This window comes from Balearica regulorum, chromosome 3 (genome assembly GCF_011004875.1).
Source record: "Balearica regulorum gibbericeps isolate bBalReg1 chromosome 3, bBalReg1.pri, whole genome shotgun sequence".
NCBI lineage: Eukaryota > Metazoa > Chordata > Aves > Gruiformes > Gruidae > Balearica > Balearica regulorum.
The window spans coordinates 125,003,762-125,027,545 of NC_046186.1; the positions used below are offsets into that span (position 1 = coordinate 125,003,762).

General features: G+C 37.5%; 1 protein-coding gene across 2 annotated transcripts in view; it reads left to right on the plus strand.

Annotated features, from left to right (window-relative positions):
* PSME4 (proteasome activator subunit 4) overlaps positions 1-23,784 on the plus strand; it is a 64,716-nt gene that overhangs the window by 11,478 nt on the left and 29,454 nt on the right. For both annotated transcript variants that reach the window (XM_075749914.1, XM_075749913.1), the window contains 17 exons: positions 2,137-2,181; positions 3,492-3,641; positions 4,098-4,161; positions 6,146-6,220; positions 6,726-6,848; positions 7,313-7,405; positions 8,323-8,588; positions 10,150-10,336; positions 11,032-11,121; positions 12,772-12,836; positions 12,929-13,079; positions 14,195-14,293; positions 14,683-14,752; positions 15,205-15,272; positions 15,598-15,813; positions 17,810-17,967; positions 20,090-20,185. In XM_075749914.1, the coding sequence (XP_075606029.1) occupies positions 2,137-2,181; positions 3,492-3,641; positions 4,098-4,161; positions 6,146-6,220; positions 6,726-6,848; positions 7,313-7,405; positions 8,323-8,588; positions 10,150-10,336; positions 11,032-11,121; positions 12,772-12,836; positions 12,929-13,079; positions 14,195-14,293; positions 14,683-14,752; positions 15,205-15,272; positions 15,598-15,813; positions 17,810-17,967; positions 20,090-20,185 (2,016 nt within the window). The remainder of the gene's footprint in view (positions 1-2,136; positions 2,182-3,491; positions 3,642-4,097; positions 4,162-6,145; positions 6,221-6,725; positions 6,849-7,312; positions 7,406-8,322; positions 8,589-10,149; positions 10,337-11,031; positions 11,122-12,771; positions 12,837-12,928; positions 13,080-14,194; positions 14,294-14,682; positions 14,753-15,204; positions 15,273-15,597; positions 15,814-17,809; positions 17,968-20,089; positions 20,186-23,784) is intronic.

The following is a 23,784-nucleotide window of genomic DNA, read 5'->3' on the forward strand; positions in this document are numbered from 1 at the left end:
GTGAAATACATGAGCAAGGACAGGAGTACAAACTACAGCAGGCTGATCCAATCCGGTGTGGTTTATGTATGTAGTTGTTTGCTGTTGTGCACTGTTAATCCATGGCTAGGTTTGGTGCTAGAGTAGCATACAAATTTGAGTGCAATAACTGTAAATATTTCTGAGCAATTCTGCTGTAGTGGGTATGCAGAAAGTCTAACCAAAAGTGCAACAGAAGCTGCTGCTAAAACGTTTGAGAGGGTTGGTTCAAAGTGATGATGAAAACATTAACCAGCAGTCCCTTGTTCTCTCCAGCTATATTGTAGTCATCAAACTGGAATCTTACAAGATGTCTTCTGTAGCTGGCCTGTAGTTTAACTGCGTCTTCGGTGGAAGCTTCCTTACATACAAAATTGTCTGCTGGTGTTCTTTTCTGTCTAGCTTCCGTTCTAAATTTGTGATCAGAAGATAGGAGGGGACATCCCTTCCAATCTTTCTCCTTTGTTCTCTTCCAATAACAAATACTGAGATCTGACTGAAAACTTGTGAATTTGCAAGGGGAGTTGTTCTCTGGCATCAGTGTTTCTTAAAATTCCCCTGTCCTTCAGGTTCTCCTTAGTAATAGTTTACTTCAGTGGAGTGTGATAGTATGGGGATAGCTTTTTTGTTTGTTTTGTTACTCAAATATTTTTCATGTTAATCTTGAATGCTTTTAAGTAATGTTGCTGGTTTGTGCTTTATTTATCTACTCTTGGAACAACTGTTATCTATTTCCTAACTCTTTCAAGAACAGTATTCTCTTTAACCCAGAATCTTTATGAGCTTCTTGCAGAGTTTGATCTTACTTTTTGTCTAATGAACAGTTGGCCATTCCTGTTCAAATTTTAGAAGCTGTCACTCAGCTCAAAATTCTCATTCTGGGAGAGGTCATGGATTTATACTCTCACTGTTGCATAAAATGTACAGAATTTTGCATCTTCTACAGCGCTGCTTGAACTGAAGTAGTGGTATGAGGGCTGGGTGGGCTTTTGCTGGCTTGCATTGAATGTTGAGGTGTTGAAGTGAAATAGTGGTTTATCCATTTTATATTTCTTCTGGCTTGTATGGGATCAGTTTATTTTGTGTAGGACTAGAGAGAGAGTGTGTGCATGCTCATTATTTGTGTGTGTCAAAATTAATTGACCTAAACTGATCTTTGGTAAAACTCCAAAGATGATACATTTGCATCATCTTTCTCGGATCAAAATAGCATTTCTGTATGTTAGTTTTTGATGTAATTTTTCTATTAAGAGTGCAGAAAGTGTATCTAAAAGATGTAGGAAGTTCTTCTGCCAAAACTTTTTTCATTCAAGGAATGTTTTCTGGTAAAAGTGCAATTTAATCTTGAGCTCATCTTGTAATAAACAGAAGATTTGAAGAATGTGGCAGTTTACTACCTTTATGGTTCCACTGATCGATCTCTCTCCTCCTGCTCCCTTATATTCTTTGAGTTCATTCTCAGGTTTAGTCTTTTCAAAGTGGTTTGACATCCTGTGACAATGGATATTTTCATGTTAAAATATCTCAAATAAGTTTTCTTGCAATGGATGAAAACACTCTTAAAATCAGCTGTTAACTGTGAGGGAAGCTAATGAAGTAACCATTGATATGCAGATAGTTCCCTTCTCTTTCTTAGAACCACTGGACAAAAACAAAAAACAGTTTGAAAAGAACAGATATGGTATTTGGAGTCTAATAATAACAACTTTCTGGAGTCTGTTGCCTTTATTTATCTTACAAGTATTTGTGAAGTCCATAAACCCTTTTTTTTCGGCTTGTGTTCTCAACTTCCTCCAAGAAGTTACCTTGCTTTGGTTGTTCATGGATAAAATGCAGGATGTTACTTATAAGAAATGATAATAATTCTTCACTCTTCACTTAAATGCAGTAAATGCTAGAGTGGTATATGAAAAGTAGAACCAGCAGTTTAGCAGAGCAGTTTTAATCATTATGTAGAAGGTCTCTGTAGAAGGTGATTAGCTACTGCATGTTCACAGGAAGAATCTAATTGCATCAACATTATCTTAAGATCTTGAGGGGAAAATCAGCAAATGGCTGTTTATTTTGTCATTGAAATTTGGTAATACACTATCCCTAATGTTTCCTTTCTTGTTTCAGTTCTGTAGAAAGTGTTTTGAAAACACTTGTGAAGAGCTGCAGACCGTAAGTGTTCATTAGTTTTATTTTTTAAGCCTGTATCTTTAACATTACTTTAAGAGGGGTTGTTTTTTAAAAAAAACAACCAAACCACCCCCCTCCCCACCCTACTAGTCACTCCTTGGCTGATGTCGTCCCAACTCGTCTGAGAAATTTGCGGTGTACGGTAGAGACTTTTCTGTTTTACTGCATTATGAATGATCAATACCTCAGGCTGATAGGTTGTGTAAAATGAAAACAAAATGACAGGTGTGTCCCATGGTATAATATTTAAACAAAGTGTAAGGTTGTTTCTTTGCCCTTTAACAGCTGTGTTTGAAAATCTGTTAATAGTTAGTTAAGCTAGCATATTGCTAGTTAAGACCACTGTTGCTTTTGATCTTTTGTACTCTTACATTCACCGGGAATGTGTGTGCCTGAACCAGTCTTGCTTTCTGCACTAACTGGCTTTGTTAGCAGCTTACAATACTGCAGAGATGCGGAGAAGAGATTTATTCTCTCTTATGTATCATTCATATGCCCATTTGTCGTTATCGTCTGCTTTCATGGGAGCTGTTGTTTCACATACTGATGTTACTCCATGGAGTGCTCTTACAGGAGATGCTGTCCTAAACATATACTGTTAATATGAGGAACATAAGGATAAAGCAACCTTACACTTTTCCCACATATGTGTGGGTTTGTAGCTAAATAAACCCCCTTAGTTTTAAATGTTGATTTTTCTGGTATCTGTTATGAATACAAAAGTCACTGAGGCAGAGTGTTTTAAAAATGAAAATATGATATTTAGTTCTTAAATTCTGATTTAATTTGGGACACTGATAATGTTACTTCTAGTTTGTCCCCATATCAACTGCAATAATTCTTTTGTATAAACAGTTGTATCTGGTATGCATTTTAAATACTGCACTGCATGGATACTTAATTTCTTCTTTTAAAAGGATTCTTGTAATATTCAGATAAATGTTCCTTGTGCCTTAAGTCACCTTTTGTTATATTGCATCAAATGTGAATAGTTGTCGTTTGCTTTTGACCAGTCTTCACAGTGAAATGGTTTTGCATTGTACAGATTATTTTCTGATTCAACAAGACAAGAATCTTCTTACATTTGTGGTCTTAAAGTGATGCACCATGTTGTCCTAGATCTTGACTTTGTGTTTTGTGAAGGTTAAGTGGAGTTGAGGACTGCCTGTCTGTTGCCCCTGGGTACCTGGTCTTACTGTGAAACTAAGATTTAAGACAAATTAATAGATAGTTTTAAATATATTTAAGAAAGTTCCAAGCCTATACATGTTCAATGGCTTCCTTGTTTTCAGATATTTTCCGGAAGATGCCACTGCGGAGATGCTAAATGAATGGAGGCCTTTAATGTGTCCGTTTGATGTTACCATGCAAAAGGCTATTACCTACTTTGAACTATTTCTACCTACTACCCTTCCCCCTGAACTTCACCAGAAAGGCTTCAAGTAAGTGTAATCGAATGCCTATTAGTATAGTATTTTGTCGCAAATGCAAGCGATTGTCTTTTACAGGATAACTACAGGTCAACTAGGAAAATGAATGGTGGCTTTTTACAACATTTTTGGAAGGAGCTCAAGACAGAAATTCTGTTGGCATTCTTCTTTGGTGAAAGTAACCTGGGGAAATCTTAGTACTTATTCTCTAATGAGTTTTCCCTACTCTGTAAAGCACACAATATACAACAAAGCAAACCAAATTGAATTGATCAGAAAAGACAAGGGGAGGAGATGTGAAAGAAGCAAAGACTGAAACCCTGGATCAGTTTAGGGGTAGGGAGGCTGCTGTGGGAGACAGTGATACAAGCATGTCTGTGTTGATCCCTGCTCTTCTTGAATGAGTTGAGGGGCAGGTGGGACCTGCTTTTGCAAAATTAAAATTATCTTGCTTCTGTTCTCTTGCAGGCTTTGGTTTGATGAATTTATAGGCCTTTGGGTGTCAGTTCAAAATCTTCCCCAATGGGAAGGGGTAAGTATTTGTTTCACCTGCGCTAGAAGAAATCCATTTAAATATTTCTACAATGTGCTTGCAAGGCATTGAAGTCAAACAGTGATAGTCCTTTCTGCTTTAACTAGCACAAGAAAGCAGAGACAATAATCTCATGATTGTTAGTAAGCAATTACTGGCTGAATAAATGAGACTGCACTTGTGCTTGGTGAACATTGTTTAATGGCTAACTCAGGCAGCTTTTCTTTCCAGTCTTGGGAATGCTGGCATTTTCCAGACTGCCTGCTAATGCTTACAATGACGTAAAGTGCTATTGTGATTTCTATAAATTATAATTCTGTAAAGTCCCATCTTTTATATCTTAACACGTCTTTCATGATCCCTAATTTTGAGTAGTAATGTTTTGCCTTGGCTGCAATGAGTTGTTGTTGTTGTCGTCTTCATTTAGATACAGTAAAGAACCTGCACTCACCTTGGCCAAAAATACCATTGGGCAATATCTTTCAAGGAAAATAGTCTCCATGTACCTGTCTGCCTTTTTTGTGTGTCTCCTATGAGTAGATACAAACTTGGGAAATAAAATCTCATTCTTGAGACCACACAACCAGCAGCTTAGGTGCTGCTGCTGTCAGCTGACCCGTGTCGTGGCTTTACTGCAGTGAAACTTGGCATATTCCCAGATTTTTTCCATGCTCAGTATGAACATAAGCTCATTGGCCATCTGGCTCCTTTTACTAATCTCTTGCGTATAGACACAAAGAGGACTTCTCAGTGTCTTTGGAGAAAGCTGATTTCCAAAACACTGTTGAATGCTACCTTTGTAGCACATTCCGTTTCTGGCAGCGTCTTAGTGAAAAGGCTGGTGTGTAGCTCTTTCTGGTTTGAGTTATGTTTCATCACAAATAAAGGAGGGCAGTCTTTGTTCCAACAGCTGGCAGTTGTCCAGATTTGAACAGGGGTGATTGCCAAAGTTTTATCTGAGGTTGTCTGTAGACACTTTTGCATCTTTCTGATGGCTATCCAAAAAATCACAGTTCTGTCTAGTCTTTCTGACAGAAAGATGACAGCCTGCACTTTAATATCATGATTGGTTTGTTTCTGTCAGTCTAACAAATAATCATCAACACTCTTTCATATCTCTGATATTTTTTCCCCTCTTCCACTGTATTCTGACAGTTTGCTCAGAAGGCCCAAACAATTCTATTTTTTTCCTCAAAGCTTTCACTTCTTGTTTCCTTTGCTGTCTTGTCCACTTCTTAAGGGCAAGCTTGTTCATTTCATTGAGCTTGGATGCAGGTAATTAGACATATGGGTTCTGAGTATGCAATCCAATTTGAGCCTCTGTACGCTGCAAGTTTTTTCTTAGCTTGCTTTGGCAGGAGTTAGACTTGCTTTTTGATGGGGAGCTATAGAATCAATTGCCTCTGTGCATGGTAAGGGTTTTTTTCAGCAGGCATTTCCTAGTATCAAACAAAACAGGTAGATCATTTAACAAAATGTAACACTTGTCTTCAGGTTGTCTTCTTCAGAGTAGAAGTTTGTTCATCTGCTGTTCTTCAGAGTTGTTCTAACAATAAATGGTTGAATTAAAATGCAGTGAATGCATTCTGCCTTTCATGTTAATTCACAGAGCATGGGGATGGGAGAGTGTGCGTGTAGCTTCTAGAAGTACTATTAACATGTCTTTACATTGGGGGGGGAAAAAAACAATTGAAGAGATAGGGGTGTGTATTCTGACAGGCTGCTTCTCCCAGAACTTAGAGCACAATTACCTGCTTTGTAAGTGCTCAGATGAGTAATGATTTGGCCTCCTGAAGGTAGGAATTCAGTTGCGTTATGAAATATAGTATTGGTGGCTTCTGATAGAGTGAAGTCTCCCTTTACAAGTGCTTCAGCCATAGGTTAGCTTTTACCTTGCACCTCTAAAATAGATTGAGGGGATTGTGTGGCTTTTTATAAAAAATATATTCTAATGAATGCTTCCTCCTTTTATGGTTATTTTCAGCATCTTGTAAATCTTTTTGCTCGCTTGGCTACTGACAACATTGGGTACATAGACTGGGATCCATATGTACCAAAGGTAATAGTTCTCATTTTATGAAATGATTTTTGTTTACTTTGAGATAAGTTTTCAGTGTTACTATGCTAAGAATAATTCATATTCCCTGTATGGGTCTTAATGGCAGTGGCCCAAGTTTTTCAGATTAGGTGCTTTCATTTGAAGACCTAAGTTTAACTTTGAAAATTTGAGCCATCCTTTTGTACGGACAGCATTGGAAGTTGTTGCTGTTATCACCTGACTCAAACCCAAACTAAATCAACAGTGTACCTTACTATACTGATTGTATATCTAATCCCATGTTCTTGTGGAAATGGTATTCTTGGTGGTAAATCTTAGTGGTATTTGTTTGAGAAGTAGCATATATGACCTTTGAATCTTTCAGCTTACGGATTTTTTAAAAGATGTTCATGGCAGTTATATTGCTTAAAAAAACCAAAACCACCAAATGCCTTTTGATTAGAAAATTAACTTATGCCAGTTTTATGGCATAAATTAATTTATACCAATTTTGTTCTTTTTTCAGATTTTTACCAGAGTTTTGAGGAGTTTAAATCTTCCGGTGGGAAGCAATCAAGTTGTTGTTCCAAGATTCTTAACAAATGCTTACGATGTAGGGCATGCAGTAACATGGATCACAGCCATGATGGTTAGTAACTTTTTCATAAAGTGGAACAAAACCTAATGCAAGGCTTTAAGCAAGTATGTATTTAAAAGTAATGTTTGTTACACTGCAGAAGTGTGGGGGTTTTTAGGCTATCTTTTGCCCAAGGTTTGTTTTAAAGTGCATTGTTTCACTGTCAGTTTGGGATGTGGATGGCAGGGTTTATTTCCCAGCTGCTGTCTGTGGCGTCCTGGAAATGAACAGCTAGGCACAAGTGCCACTGTGGATACGCACTTGGGACCTGCACGTCACAATTGAGTGACTCTTTTAGGATGAACCTCACCAGATCGGATGGAGAGAACTTGCTACTTAGTGCTGAGCTGAGGGTGAGGAAGGGAGGGAATTTGCAGATGTGATTTGATGCTTTGAGGTACTGCTGTGGTGAGAGTGCTCACCTGTTCATTTTAACTTATTCTGGGTAATAAAATTCTGTGGTTTATTTTTTACAGGGTGGACCAAGTAAACTAGTGCAGAAGCACTTGTCCGGATTGTTCAATAGTATTGCCTCTTTTTACCATCCTTCAAATAATGGGCGCTGGCTGGTGAGTGTTTTATATGTCAAGACAATAACTTTGGCTGTAATTTCGATGGTCAAACCTGTCAAATCAAACACGTTGATGCACTATGTGCTCCAATAGCCAGATTGTCTGTTGGTTGTACGATATTTTGAGGCTTTAATTTTCAAGATAGGTGACTGTACTGTCATTCAAATCATACTTTTATTCTGATGTCAGGACCACAGCTAATGGGAGTATTCTTCAAAGATCTAACCCAAGTGCAGTTTAGTAGTCCAAAACTAGACATCTAATTCATACATGGTTCAGAAAAAGAAATCAGGACTTTAAAGGAGGGTGATGTACAGCATCAGTGTTACTTGTGTGACATAGCTTTTGTATTACTGGCCTACTGCTGTCTCCCAAGTTAGCAAAATCTAGTTTTGATTAACCAAAGCAAAAAAGATTTTTAACGCACGTCTAGTTTGAAGTGTAACTTTTTGATGGGGTAGCTAGTGGAGTCTTCTACTGGAGAATGTAAGAATCTCCCTGTGATAGCTGGTCAAAGCTACAGATTAAAATAGCAAGGCTGGTCAGAGCAGTGCCAAAGGAGCTGACTTGTTCTAGAATAGGATATTTGCTTACATGTGAATGTGTGGAGAATGCTCTCAAAGATGTCCTAATTACTGGTACGTAATCTCGATTCTTAACTATATCCTTTGTATGTATTTTTCGTGATTTTTTTAAATCATAAGGTGCAGTGCTGGCAGCATAATTGTTAATGTTTTGGGAACTGAAGTTTAACGACAAATTGTGAATGTTGTATTTTAGAGCTCTTCTGAGTTTTCTTTTATTGCAATTGTGTAATTTCAAGATACTGGCTTATTAAATGTCTGTCGTACACTTAGCAACTCGGGTTCTGCTACTACCAAGTAATTGAATAATATTTCTTGTATTTCCAACAGAACAAACTGATGAAACTACTTCAGAGGTTACCCAGTGGTGTTGTCAGAAGGCTGCATCGTGAGCGCTACAAGAAAATGACTTGGTTAACTCCTGTGCCTGATAGTCATAAACTTACTGATCAGGACGTTACAGACTTTGTGGAATGCATTATTCAACCTGTGCTTCTGGCTATGTTCAGTAAAACTGGAAGCCTGGAGGCTGCCCAAGCCCTGCAGAACCTTGCACTGATGCGTCCTGAATTAGTAATTCCGCCTGTACTTGAGAAGTAAGTTCTGCAGAAACATTACAACTTCCCTGTTCCCTTCCCAACAAATAAATATGCAAAGCAGTCATGTTAAGTGATAAGCAATTTCCTTGCTGCAAATGAATGCTTGCAGTGAGAGGAGCTCCTAATGCACACCCCCAAGCAATCCCCCTGAGTCAGGACAGGCAGTGAGGGAGGAGTTTGGTTTTTGTTTATTTGTTTTGTGGGTTTTTTAAACACCTGGCAAATGGTGTTTTGGGACCAGCTGGGAGCAGTTCTGGGAACTGTTCATAACTTGTGCAATACAGAGTAGTCCTCGTGTGGTTTGTATTTCTGTTGGCTTTTTGTGTCAGACAGTGGGTGGATCAGTTCAATAAGCGACTTTGTAGCCTTTATTCATGAGCCACCTTATGCCTTCTCTCTAGCTTTCGATTGGGCCAGATATAAATGATGGTATTGCGTGTTTGTGTAGTAATTTGTTTTGTGTCGGAGTATGTTACAGTTACAGATTGTTCAAAATTACTGTCGTTGCTTCTGACTTTGTAAGCAAATCACTGAAGTACGTGCCCATGTAAAATACTTTGTGCTATTACTAATACCTTCCTGCCTGAAATTCCAAAAGAAAACTGTAGCTCCTTCCTGCCCCAATGAAAAGCTTTCTCGCTAGTCATGTTCCCCCTCCTATGTAGTCTTTTGTACTTTTACAATTCATATTGTAAAAACAGTGGAGAAATGAGTTTGTCTTGAAGAGCCCTTCCTGAGTTCCATATCTTCCTGACTCAACTGTGTGTAAAAACTTGATAAATCTGCTCTTACATGAAAACATTTCAAGCATAACAGTCCTAAGGACGACAGCAGTGGATGCCTGTGTTGGGTATGACTACTTTTTCTGTTTTGAGAGCAGACTGAACGTCTGCTCAGGAGTTCAAACTATCACTGGTATGTTTGCCCTGGCTGCAGTTCCAAATTCATTTTGTTGAGTAGATGTAGGTCCTTTGTGCTTTGAATGACGTAGGGCAAGGGCAGAACTGACTCTTGTTTGCACTGTACGTTGCTGATAACAGTAGGAAGCGTTAGGCAGTTTGCTAAAAAGTACTTAGTGTAAAAAAGGTTTAAAAATCACAGTAACTTAACAGGGTTTTATGTAAAAGGTACGGACTTCAATGTAACACTAAATAATATAGCCCTTATCTATTCAGAGGCAGTCAAGGCAAGTTTTCACGCTTGTACTTTTAAGTACACAGCTTGTGTTAGCTTAAAGTTCAAACACTAGAATCATTGTAGCTTTGAATCTGGGAGGCCATGCTGTTAGTAATTCCTATTCTGCAACTGCTAACAAATTATTTGATCCTGAATTTGTCGTGAATGAGACTGATCAAATGAAAGGGGAACGTTTTCTGATAGAGCAATGTTAAGTGCATTGGAAAAAGATTAGAAAATGTTCTGGAACCATTGATTAGCTTGAATTTTTCTTGCAGAAATTTTGTACCCTTTCTGTAGAAAATAACATGTGCAATCCACTTTTCTTTGAAGACTTTAGAAACGTTATTGCTTCTAATATGACTGCTCTTCAACTTTGTAGAACATATCCTGCACTGGAGACATTGACAGAACCTCATCAGCTCACAGCTACGTTAAGCTGTGTAATTGGAGTAGCTCGTAGCCTGGTGTCTGGGGGGAAGTGGTTTCCGGAAGGTCCAACACACATGCTACCTCTACTGATGAGAGCATTGCCTGGGGTGGATCCAAATGACTTCAGCAAGTGTATGGTGAGTGTGTAAATCTTACCTTTATTTAGAAGATAGCTAGCCAACTAGTACACTATTAAAGCTTTTTTTTAAATCTTCGTATGAAGGCAAGTAACTCATGTTTCCAGAAGTTCTTAGCCTGATCTTGTTGCTGCGCAATTTTATTTGTAAAAAGTTAATATTACAAGCCTCTAACTTACGATAATGCTTTTGGCTTGTCAGACAATGCCAAGTGAATCTTTAACAGCAAATTGTGATAAGCATTGTACTGGCTTTTTGGGCAGCTCTAAAAACCAGGATAAAAGAGAGGTTTCAAAGCTCCTGGCAAATATTCCTAGTCTTTGAAGATTGATAGGAAGACCTTTATCGCTAGGTTTTCGTTAAATTAGGTCCTAAAAGCCCACATCTTCAGGAATTCATATTAATCAACTATTCAAACAATGTAAACGTTATAGAGTTTTTGGTAACTTTAAAGTTCAGCACAAAATAAGTGTTACTTTACCCAGAAAAATTGAGGGGTTTTTGCATAGTGCTGACTGGTAAGTTTTACGTACGAAATCAGAAGTAACTATTAAAGTTTTGGGGTGGAAGAATTAGGCTCTGGAAATTTTTTTAATGTAATGGTTTGCTTTAGCTCCCATACCTTAATCACAAAAGTTTTTTAATGTGTAGAATACAGTAACACTTACTAAAGAGCTGTTTGCCACTCTCAACAGATTACATTCCAGTTCATTGCAACATTTTCAACTTTGGTGCCTTTAGTAGATTGTTCATCTGTATTGCAAGAAAGAGATGATCTTTCAGAGGTAAGAATGCTTTGTAGTTATAAAAACAAAACTAAACCTAGTTTTCAGGTTAGTTTCTAGCAATGTAATAATCTCTTCAGAATTATAATGTTTGCTACTCTCTTTTTATATACATAAAACTAAGTTAAACAGAAATGCAACAAAAAAAAAATGATGTGGGTCATGTTTGCTTCCACTCAGTGTGGTAGAGATGACATCACTGTGCAAATTGGCCGTGTGTTCTTAGCATTGCTTCTTAGTGATAGGTTGTTGTAGAGATAATGTTAAATTCAAGCAGTTTAATATTTTTACGTCAAAACTTAGGTGCACAAGGCCCTGTGCAGTGTAATATGACTCTGAGCTTACCCTGCTTTGAGTAGGAGGTTGGACTATGTGGTCTCCAGAGGTCCATTGCAATCTAAACATTTGAGTCTTAACAAAATAGCAGCTTTGTTACCATTAAATTTTTGAAGCTTCTTGTCACTATAAAACATTAAGGTAACAATAAAGAAAAACAAAAAAACTCCCAGATGACTACAGTGTTATGGTAAGATGTATATACATTGTTTGTTGTTCAAAACTAGTCCAGCTTAGAGCACGGTAAAAAGTAACTGATTGATTGTCTGGGAGACTCTGGAAGGAATCTGCTCTCCTGTTGTTGAAAACCTTGTCTTAAAAAAAACCCCAACAAAACCAAACAACCAAAAAAACCCAAACAACCCCCAACAAAAACCAAAACCCCACAAAAAACAACCCCACCACCACCCTCAAAAAACCCCCAACCCCCCAAACTCCAACTATTTGTATTTATTTGTCAAAAAATTAATGGACACTCTAACTTTTCAGGGCTGATTTCCTCCTATGGGAAGTAATTTCAAAACACTCGCACCTCTTTAAAGCATTCCTGCAGTCATACCTCTCTTTTTCTGATTAAGATTCTATTGCTTTCTCTTCAGATGTTTGTTAATCTCTTCCAGTCAAGAGATAGTAACATCATTAGAGAGTGAGCCTCATCTTCCTCTTCTGTATTTTATCCTTTGCTGCCCCTTTGCTGCTTTGTGGTGCTGTTCATATACATCTCTAGTTCGAGAGGTCCTTGTGCTCCATTTCTCCAGCATTGTTCTAATACTTTGTTCATTTCTATGTAGCAAAAAATACAGGAGAGGAAGACTTCTTGTAGCTCAGAGAACAGCTAGTAGCTACAGACTGCACAGATTCTGAATGCTCAGCTACTGGAAGAAGGTTAATTTGATTGCCCCAGAGCTGCAGCGCTCAAAAATTAAGAGGAGTTTATACGCTGAATGTGTAATGTAAATACGTCAGCAGAGCCAAGTCTGCCACCAGAGTTGGCACTCGCTGACCTCCTGCTGGAAAGGAGGATCAGTAGTAAGGCCAAAGGTTGTATCCATGGAGGCAGACCCAGTTTTGCTGCGAGAGGTTATTTGGCTAGACATCAAGGCCAGGAAATTGGACAGGAAAGTGTAAAGAAAATGCAATAATTGTTTCATGCAGTGTACTTGACTATACAAACTTTAATGGGAAATGCGCTGTAGTCTCTATCGCTTAAAAATTGGAAGTGTTTTTGAAGTAGTAAATATAGGAAATAAACTTTATGTTATGTTTCCTTAAGAAAAGCCAACCTTTTGTGCTTCTTTTGTTGGAATACTATAGGTGGAAAGAGAATTGTGCTCTGCAACTGCTGAATTTGAGGATTTTGTACTGCAGTTTATGGATAGGTGAGTAAGCTAAGGATAGGTGAAAGCTTGGCATGAAGAACTTAAGAAAACTTTCAAGTTCCACTTACTAGCATTGTACTTCATTTGTGTAGGTGTTTTGGACTTATAGAGAGCAGCACACTAGAACAAACAAGAGAGGAGACTGAAACTGAGAAAATGACTCATCTAGAGAGCCTAGTGGAATTAGGTCTCTCTTCTACTTTCAGTACAATCCTTACCCAGTGTTCAAAGGACATCTTTAAGGTACGTAGAACGTGGGCTTTCCATCTAACTTTAAGGCACTTAATCTTCTGTTGTGAATGACTGGTGCATTCAGATCCTTCCTTCATTATCCTGTTGTGAACTTTCATGTTTAGCCAGGGAAAGGGCTGGGAGGGGAAGTTTAGGACTTCATGTCAAATTTTTTAATGATTTTATATGTATCGGTGCAGTGCTCTGAGGTTCTTGATGCTCTCTTGCCAACGGATGATAAACATGGAAGAAGTCATTGTAATAGCTTATTTTATCACTTCATCATTTTAGGCTGTGACTTTTCCTGTCATTTGATGGTAATGCTAACCTACCCAATCCCCCGCTTTCCTTCTCTCCCTCTCCCTACCACTTCTTCAGCTGGGCAAAAGAAACTGTTCAAGGGGCCGGGCCGTGTGGCCAATGGGATCAGAAAAATTATCTGGATTAAAATAACTCTTGAGAGAGGGGGGTGGAGAATCCATCTTGTTATATGGCAGGTTCTTCCCTTGCAGGTTGGGATAACGCATTTTAATCTGTTCATGTTACATTATGCATATATTTGGGGATGCTAGGTTTTGTACGTTTTGAGCCATTGCATTGGACACTTCGGTATGATTTTGTCTGGAATCTTTTGGTTAATGTAAGTCTTAAGCGAATTCTTTATTGTCATTAAGTGTTTAGTTTGTATTTTCCCTGATTGTTCATTAGTAATCATATGCAATCTACACTATATAGTTCAGGTTGCCTTGTGAGGTATTGGATGGTAATAAGCTGCTTTAAAACATGCTGCCCACTTAAATAGTTGATAGTTAACTCCCTATTTGTTAACTAAGGGATGTCATGGCTTCACTGTCACATGTGAAATAGCATGTGGACTGTGACTTAGGGAAGACTGTTTTTCTGTGTAATTTCTCAGAAGCATCCCAAGCTTATGTTAGTCAACAAGATTTATCTGACGTCCTTTCTTCCCAAAGTGAACGTTTGAGAAGTGTCTGCAGTCTCCAGCTGAAGGCAGTGTCCCATTATCTTATGTACAGACGCTCCCTTCTGTGTACCATCAAACACTTTGTGATACCTAGTTTTCTCTTTTAAAAAAGTAACCTCCATCTTTCTGTACTCATTTTTAGGTTGCCTTGGAGAAGGTTTTTAACTTCGCTGTTTCAAATATATTTGAGACGAGAGTTGCTGGTCGAATGGTTGCCGATATGTGCCGAGCTGCAGTAAAAGTGAGAGAAAATGCTCTGACTTCACTTATCTTTAGCTTAAAAAAGAAAAAAGCCAATACAACTACTTTTTCGTATGTAAGATCTTTAATTTTTCGTGTAAATACAGGTGGTCCTTAATATTATATCTTCTAAAATTGGATAATTACACATAGAAATATTTCAAGAGGTTAATTCACAAAGTATTTTTCTTGTGTTTTTGTTAAATTTAGGTTTTACTGAGTGTCTAAAAATTGAAGTCAGGCTGACTCTAGATTGAATTGGAGTTGAGATACAATCTATTATTCTCTCTTTTTCAATAACGTTGTTTGAAGACTTTTATCAGTGTGTGTGCTGAGTTGCATAAGGCATCTTTTTTTTTTAAAACGGGCTATTTATGATGCTGTTTCCAGTGTCGCCCTGAGGAATCCTTGAAGTTGTTTGTACCACATTGCTGCAATGTTATAACTCACCTCACAGTCAGTAAGTTTATAAGATTTCTAGTATTATTTACTTTGTTTTGGGTTGACTTTTGTTAAACGTGAAAATAATATTTAAAACTTCCGTGCGTTTTCCACAACTTCATTTCAATGATGGAAAATTAATTCTGTCCATTATTTTGTATAAAAAAAACAACCAACAACTATTTGTGTAATTTTAAGGCATAAATCTATCAAGATACAGGAGTGTGCTGCTTTAAAAATGTGGCAGTTTAAAATGTCTCCAGACATTCCTCAATTTCTCAAAAAACATTCAAGATGTTAAATTGGCTCAAGTAACTTCCAGTTGGAGGTGGGTGCAGTATGAATTGGAAGGCTGCAATAGAAGGGTTGGAACTAAATTTTTGGCATGCAAGCATCTGGTTTATGAGTTAGCTTGTTTAGAAAACTCGACTGCAGTGTTGTTACAGCAGTGCTTATCGCTTGTTCCTCTAGATGATGATGTATTACATGATGAAGAACTAGATAAGGAGCTACTTTGGAATCTTCAGCTTTTGTCAGAGGTATTGCAAAGAATGTTTTTCCTGTGTGTGTATATCGCTGAATGCTGTTTAATGCCCCTGAAAGAAGAAGAAAATAAACTTCTGCTATTAAAACAAAGTAAATGTTGTATGAATGACACTACATAACTTTTTTCTTATCTAACTTTAAATGTGACATAAGTGGGTGCTGTTTGAAGAAAATAAACATATGGTGTGTACGTGGAAAAAAATGAAAGCATTTCATATAAATGGTTATTGAGGATCAGTTGAGCAGTGTAATCCTCTTTAGTCCACTAGAACAAAATCAGTTCTGTTTACCTTTGAAATGTTTGTCTTTTCCTATTAGATCACTCGAGTGGATGGAAAGAAGTTGCTACCATACAGGGAGCAGCTTGGGAAGATTCTGCAGCGAACCCTACATTTAACCTGTAAGCAGGGTTACATTCTGTCTTGTAACCTACTGCACCATCTTCTTCGTTCTGCTACACTTATCTACCCCACAGAGTACTGCAGTGTGCCAGGTGGCTTTGACAAGCCTCTTTCTGAATACTTTCCTATCAAGGCAAGGATTTTCATTTATTTAGGATTAGAGGATTTGACTTTTTTTTTTTAAAAACCAATCATACACTATATTTGTTTTGATTTGGAGATTTCTGCATATAGGTATCAGCAATGGAAAGTGTAATTGAAAGATGCTTTGGGCTTTGAAACATAGCAAGTTACGATTATATTGATAGCAAAAAATGAATACTGACTGTTTTGAATAGTTTTATAATATGATGTATTAGCGTTTTATGACGGGTGTTTTACAATGATTGCATGACTACGGTAAGGTAATACAAAGCAAGAGTGCCTGCTCATGTTTCTTAATCTTGTAATATATGATGCATTTAATTGAGCCCCAGCTATCATGAAGTACAGTGGTATAAGCAGTTAAGTTCAGCATTTAGCGGGATAATTTTGCTCTTCACTTTAAATATCCAGTCACAGGAAGCATTTTTGCACTGGGACAAACTTAGTCTTTCATCTGCTTTTGTGGATGAGAGCTGCAGCCTTTCCTTATTCCTCTTCTTATAAATGTGGTTATCAGATATAACAAGTAATGGTAAGTGCATGGGAAAATGAGTACATCAGTGCTAAACGATTGCAAGAAAGGAGATATGGTATTTTACAGGTAGGCAGAAGAACAAACAAACAATGATTCTGCACTGAGCTTGAGATGATAAAAAAAGAAGGTAGAAGTGACAATATTAAAAAATTACTGAAACTGTCAAAAGTAGTATGTTACTCTGCAGTTAAGACTTTGAGGCCAATTTGCCACTATTACGATGAACAGTGCAGCAGTTTTTAGCTGGCCTGTTGAATGTAAAGCTGTATTTTGCTGAAAAGTGTTTTTTTACGTAACTTTACAACTGCAGACGATCTTATGCCTGTTACTGAAAGCCAGTATGGTTTTATAAACAGATGGGAAGATCAAGTTGGACCAGATGCTCATTTAACAAACAAAAAAATCGTAAATGCCCCAACACATAAACAGCTTTATGTTTTTAATTCCTCCTCTGAAAAAAAATATAAATCACAATTACTTTGTTGTTCATACATGAGCAGCTACTTTAGAAAGTGTGTATTATATCAGCTCTGAATTGCCATTAACAGCTTGAGTTTGCCACTTATGTGCTTCCTACCCTGCCCCAGTGTAAAACTGCAGTTCTTTACTTTCTCGAGTAATATTGAAGGAGGACTAGCCTGCTCTTCCAAGGAAGAGACGTAATAGCAGGCTACACTGAGTAAGCGTATTACTGTAGTTCTTGTGCTTTTTGGCCAGTCACATCGCTCAGGCATTTTAAGAGCAGATGGTGAAGTTTCATAATATTCAATTACCATGTAAAATTGGACAAAGACAGGAGATGGAAAGTGAAGACTGCAAAGGCCTATATATTAATTAATATAGTCCTAAGTATGCACTTCGTGTTTGAACACGAGCTAGTAATAAATATTCACTTTTTTCTTCCAAGTACTCAAGTGGTGTTAATTCTACAGCAAGTCTGAGCTCTTTGTAAGCCAAAATATGAAATGGTGGCTTTGTTATGGGATGACCTAGCGTTGTAGGGAAAGTCCAACTTAAAATTTAGCTTTTTTTATTTTTTAAAATTAAAGTCCTAAGTTTCCTGATTGTGATTCAAAACTGAAAAGGAGTATTATTAAATGGGCTAGCTTCTGTATGTTATCTATCTATAGGAATATCAAAAGTCTGAGTTGTACTTAGGAATATTTCTGAATTTGTATCCAACCAAAGGAATAACAAAGTTATATTTTAATTAGACCAATACAATCCTTTTCCTTTTAGTCCTTTCAGGTATGTGTTGTTTTCCAGGTACAAGCAGACTTTATAGTAGGTTTGAGATTTCTGTTTGGTTTTATTGTGTTCTTGGGGTTTTTTCATGGAATTGTCAGGATAAGTGCTTTAGGTAGTTCATGTGTTTGGATTTTTTTTGTATTTTTTTTTTTTAAATTTGCTTCATAGTTTGATTAATCTGAAATGTCTGTCTTTACTGTAGGACTGGGGTAAACCAGGTGACCTGTGGAACTTGGACATCCAGTGGCATGTTCCTTCATCTGAGGAGATAAACTTTGCTTTTTATTTGCTGGATACTTTTCTTCAGCCTGAGCTCACCAGATTAGAGCACTATGCAATTGGAAAACTAGAAATGTCCAGGTTAGTGGTGATATGTAATACGGAGAAGGTGCATTTATCCACTCATGTCTCTTCTAAGCAGTTAGTGCCAGTCTTACTGGCAGTACAAAAATTAAGTGGTAAAATACTATAATGTTACACTGTCTTTGATATTATTCCAAGATTTCCAAGATTTTTAACTCTTAAGAGTACAGGTAGCTTGGAAGTGCATTTCATAAAATGGGTAATATTATTTTGAACAGAAATGGTCTTTAAAAACAAAATAAAAATCATAAGACACTTCACGTTGGTATAAAGACTTTTCTGTTCCAGATTTTTTTTAAAAACATACCACAAATTATGTTTCCATTTAACTGTAGTCAGCAATAAAAGAGCTCTTCCTCTAGACTCTTATCTTGTTACTTTGGCACAGCCATTTGTGTTCCTAAGCTGTGAAGTGGAACAGGGAACTGATTTGGCTTGGAAATTTGCCTCTCTCCGCTTCCTTCCTATGAGTAAATGAATTCGGTACATAGTGTGTCCCTGCAAAAGTGGCAGTGGTGAAACTGAGGAGGTCATGCAGAGTCAGTGGCATAACAAATAGGAATGGAGGCAAGAATACCGCTGCCCCATCTTGTTAAACTCTGTTGGTGTGAAACCGTGGCTTTGTAAGGATAGTTTCCTAAGCACAAGGTGATCATGAGTTTAGTATGTGCTAAAGCATTTACAAGTATCGAATAGCTCAAGCTGTTTACAAGGATTAAATCTCAAACATTCTTTATTTCTCACGTTAAACCTTCATGTCCTTGAAGCTATATATACTTCAAGTGATGTTCATAGCCTGTGACGTTATACCTCGTGCTGTAAAGTGAAGCAGGGCCTGGTGTATCAGACTCCTAAATATTTTTCTGTCTGACCAAGTTCCCGCTTCTTTAATTTGGAAAAGACAATATATGCTTGACAAATCAATGCCACCAAACTGCAATCAGAAAGTATACTTCAACTAAAAGAAGAAAGGATATGTTTCCTATTTTTGGTTTATTTGTATGGGTTTTTCCATGCTTATTTCCTTTGGTTTTTTCTTTTCTCTTTGACACCTTGTATGTAAAGCTGTTGATTTGTAACAGAATCAGACTTTGATTTGGTCAAAGCTTCACTGTGCTTTTTGTGAGAATATAGCCTAGTGCATGAATTGCAAATTAAATCAGAAGGCAAGATAGCAAAGCTGCAAGAGCAGAGAATACTATTCGTTGCTGAGGGAGTAATAGGTGTGAATAAATAGAATAGTAGGTGAGCCTGTTATTGCTTTGAATTGCAGTATTTCTGGAGCTTGAATTTTTGTCAAACTTTTTTCCAGTATTCCACTAAGTAATAATTGGGTATTGAACATTTTTTACACATTGAAGAGCTTTAGAGTAAAATTTTCTAATGCGAAAGATAAAATGAAAAATTCTAACAGCCTTTGTTGAACACCCACCCGTATTATTTATAAGTAATGCATGAGTACTAAGAGCTATTCAGTGAGGGAACCTCTTAGGAGGGCTGAAAGGAGGTATTTCACGAATCAGCTGCTTACCACAAAAATGAGAACAAAGGGCAAAATTTGTAACTATATTCTAAATGCTACTACTTTAGATGAGACAGCTTTAAAAAGAATTCCTTTTTTCTGTGTGAAAAACTTAATTCTCTAAAATAACATCCTTGCATTAGGATATATTTTCAGAGTGTAAAATATTCACTCATAAAGGTGGTGTTCCCTCATCCTGCTCACAGTGGGAAGGACTTTCCTTGGCCTTGGGGTGGAGATCTATTTCATGGGTTTTGTCTGAGATTTAGATAAAATTCTTCAGAACAATTTTTGGGGTAAAGCTGTCTGTTTTGAGATGAGTTTATATCGTTATGCTGATGTTTCCTTCATGTTTCAGAATGTAAAATCCCCGAAACAAGTTTTTCAGAAAGCAAAGTTGAATGTTGAAGTTCTGTAATAGAATTAGATTGGATCAAAAAAGCACAACTTGATTTCTGTAGTGCTCCCCCTTGTGTTTAGAAGTGACATAGCTAAAGAAAAGAGCTTTTGTTGTTTTGTGGAGTTTTACATGGTTTATCATTTGTATATCTTCAAGCATTTAACAGATAAATAATTGGATTTTCTTCTTTGTTTAAGAGATGATGTGCAGCAGTGTCTTGCTATAGTGCATAACTGCTTGATTGGTTCTGGGAACATTCTGCCTCCTCTGAAAGGAGAAAGAGTGGCTCATCTGTAAGTAAAATTTATTTTTATATCACATTCTTGGCAATTATACTACTTCATACTGGGTTTTAGTGCTTATTGCTATTATCACACAACTGCTTCTAGTGGCTGTTTTTTAAGGAACTCTCATACTAGTGTAAAGACACAGAAATTTGAAATAGTGACTTACAGAAACACTTGAGTACTTAAAATGTGAAATAATGTTAAGTGCTTTTTTCGTACAAGACTCCAAAAATGTTTAAAAAAGGTAGGTGACAGCATTGTGTTTCTGATGCTACTTTATGTAAAGAAAATAGAAGCTAGGCGTTCACTCATGTGTTTCCCCTTCTCTAAAAGAAGCCTTCAAACCATAGCGTGCTGCCATCTTACTGATATTCCTGTCACCCTGAACAAGTAAAGTCATAAACATTCTGAACTTAACTTCTTGCTGGCTGTCTTCTCACATTAAAATAGGAAATAAGTCCCATTTGAATGCTCAAACCGCTGTGAATAATGTCACAGCAGAACCTGGCTACTGGTGCCAGCATACAGTAGAACTCTAGCTTAAACATTTGAGTAAGCTTTCATTTGGGAAGTAATAGGAACTTTCTGTTGCGTTGCAGTAGTTCAAGCTTGAAAACACTGTTTTTAATAGTGGGATTGCTACTTCAGCTTTGGCTTCTTTGAGAAAATATGTTGAAATACTAACATTAGTGGCAATTAAGAGTTTGATCTCTGTGTTCCTGTTGTTAAATATCATATTTGAAATATGGAGGGTTTCACTTAAGCTTGTGGCTGTGATCTGTATTTGGTGATTATAAAGTTGTTGCTGAGATTTTTCTTTGCCAAAGTGCCATCCATTAAAAGTCCAAGGAGCATTGATACAGTCTCAAAGGCATTACTTCTGTGAGCTGCTTGTACGGTGGGAGAGGCTTCTCTTGAGTGTGTGTTAGAACATTGCAGCTGGAGAGCTTTGGGGAGGTCGTCTTTTACCATAGGAAGTTCAGGGAAGTAATCTTTTGGTAAAAAGAGGCAGTGCAGGGCATTCGGGCTGGTTACGACTATTTTCTGGAATAAGGACTCCAACACCTTTCAGGAGGCATGGACTGTTCCTGTACCAGCAATGTGCTGCGGGTCTATATTGGGAAAATGTGGGACTGTGTTAGCATCACTTCTTGATTGAGTCTGAATCCTGCCCTGGCATCTGTAAGGCAGCAAGCACTAGATGCTTGCCATTCATATGGCTCACGGGTTCAAGGACAGTGTTTCTGGTGTTGGTCCATCAAAGGAGAAGGATTTTTTTTGTTCTTGGATCCTTGAACTTCAAAATACAAGGCTATCTTGGCCTGCGAAATCTTTAACATCAACCAAAAAAGAACAATAAATCTATTGTAGCTATACTAACCTGTTAACCAAGGAAGGAAACACCTGTGTAAGAATAAGCAGTTTTGCACCCTTGTCTAGACTATCTGGTTGTCAGTAACTGAAGCTTTGTTTGGTAGAAGAACCAACCTCACCACCTGTGGAGAAGTGTGAATTACAGCTGTCAACAGAATGTGTTCATGTAGATTAGTTTTGTTGTGGGGTGTAGTGTTTAGGATCATCTTTTTATATTGTTGGGCAGGGTCTGTAAATTCTTCATGTACAGATTAGGACATTAGCCTGTAATCAATCAACTTCTCAAGTACTTGTATATTTTGTGGAAGATTTGCTTCATCCTGTTAGTTATCTGTGCTGCCTTATTAAATATAGACAATTTACGTGAGAACATGTTGAGATCAATGTGTTACTAAAGAAATCAATATCAGACTTTTCTCACATAATCTGAATTTTGGAACTCAATAGTTCATTCTACTAAATGTCTGCAGAGCTTCGGAATCCACTGTTATCTGGTTTTGGACAGACTTTATGCATATTGATGAAACACCTTCTGCCCACTCTGACCGGGTCTTACATCCAAACTCTTTGTGTTTACATTAAGGCTTTTTAAAACCACAGTTAAGGCAATTTATTTTTTCAGTGGCTTTACACAGGACTCTGGAATTTGCGTGCCAAAGTTGAATGAATTTTGTTTAAGCTTTAGTTCTCATTCTTAATATGATTTGAATTACACAAAGGGAACATGGACTTTTAATGAGGGGGACAATCTGAGGGAAGCAGAGTGAGTTTGTGCACAGTAGATTGTACTTTGGCCTAGTAAGGTGGACTGAATGCTGAAGGATCCCTGTCAGTTTATTCAATTTAGCCAGAACAGTTATAAAGTTCAGTATCAATTTAGCATCTTGAGAGATGAGGCTGAGTTGATCCATCCAGGACAGATGGTTTTCATTCTAGTGATGCTGCTTGTAAAATGTATATTCTGTTTTAATGGGTTACTGTATGTAAGCAAGGGTCACAGAAGGGAGTTGTACCAAGAAGGAAGATGTCCTCTCCACTGCCTTTTTCCTTCCTCTTCTTTCCCTAAGAAATAAGTGGAATATTTGTAATGAAGGAGATTAGCTTTTGGCTTAAAAAGCAGCATGAAACAGCTTCCTGTGAATACTTTTCTACCCGTATGTCCATAAAACTAAATATCCAGTTTGAATGTAGGAGGTGTCTTTTGATAAACTTGCTATTAAAACAAGGGGAAAAAAAGGGTTTTTTAATTGTTATTTTATTGTGAGTTCCTGGGTTGTTATTTTTGTCAGATCCTAGTTCCCATTCCTAATCCTATTCCCATTACAAGTAGTGGGAATGCACATAAAGCACTCAGATTTGAAACTGAAGGGCTTTTACTGAAAGGGACTAAGTTAGTTACACAGACCACGCTTATTTTAAGTACTGTGTATTCACAGGTAGTACTTAGCACGAGTGGTGATGATACTCACTGTCCTAAAGTGGCAGTATGGGAATATTTTTGAATGCAGGTATTGGTAAATGGTTTGATATGTTTAAGTTAAAATTCTACGTGTATATGTCTAAAACTGGCACAGGACATTTCTTGTCAGATACATCCTATGCCTCTTAACGCCAATGGACCATAACTGATCACGCACCATGTAGTACAGCTTTGTTATTTGTGCTGGCTGTAAAGTTGAGCTGAGTAGGTGTAACTGCTCGATTTTCCTTCATGTTGATGGTTAAGGATACCAGAAGATTCTTGCCAAGACAGACAGATGATGAGTATTTGTTCCTTTATAATCTTCTAGCCTGCTCGCTGAATAAAAAGAAAGTCACATAGATGGGGAAGAGCTCAGAGCTGTGTAATCTGAGTCTCAGCAAGAGAAATATGTGGGTAGAATGAACTTTAAAGCTTTGTGTATAGCAGGATGATGAATTAGATGTGATGGTTCAGTTAGTATTGTGAACTCTGCGTGCCTGCAGGCTGCTCCTACTGCCAAGATGCTTTTTCCCTGAACGTATGGGGTTTACTTTTCTGTGTGACAACTGAAAGCTACCCAAATATTTGCGGACTTTGTTTTTGGGGTCTGTTTGCAATCTTGCTTTAGTGACAGGCGGGAGAAGGCAGTAGTGTGAATAAAGGAGAAAAGCTGCTTTCTTCATTAGGAGCAGGCTGCAACTGCATGAGACCACTGTGCCTGATTTGATCGTTAATTTAAATGACTTGGTCATAAGAGTGACTAGTATGA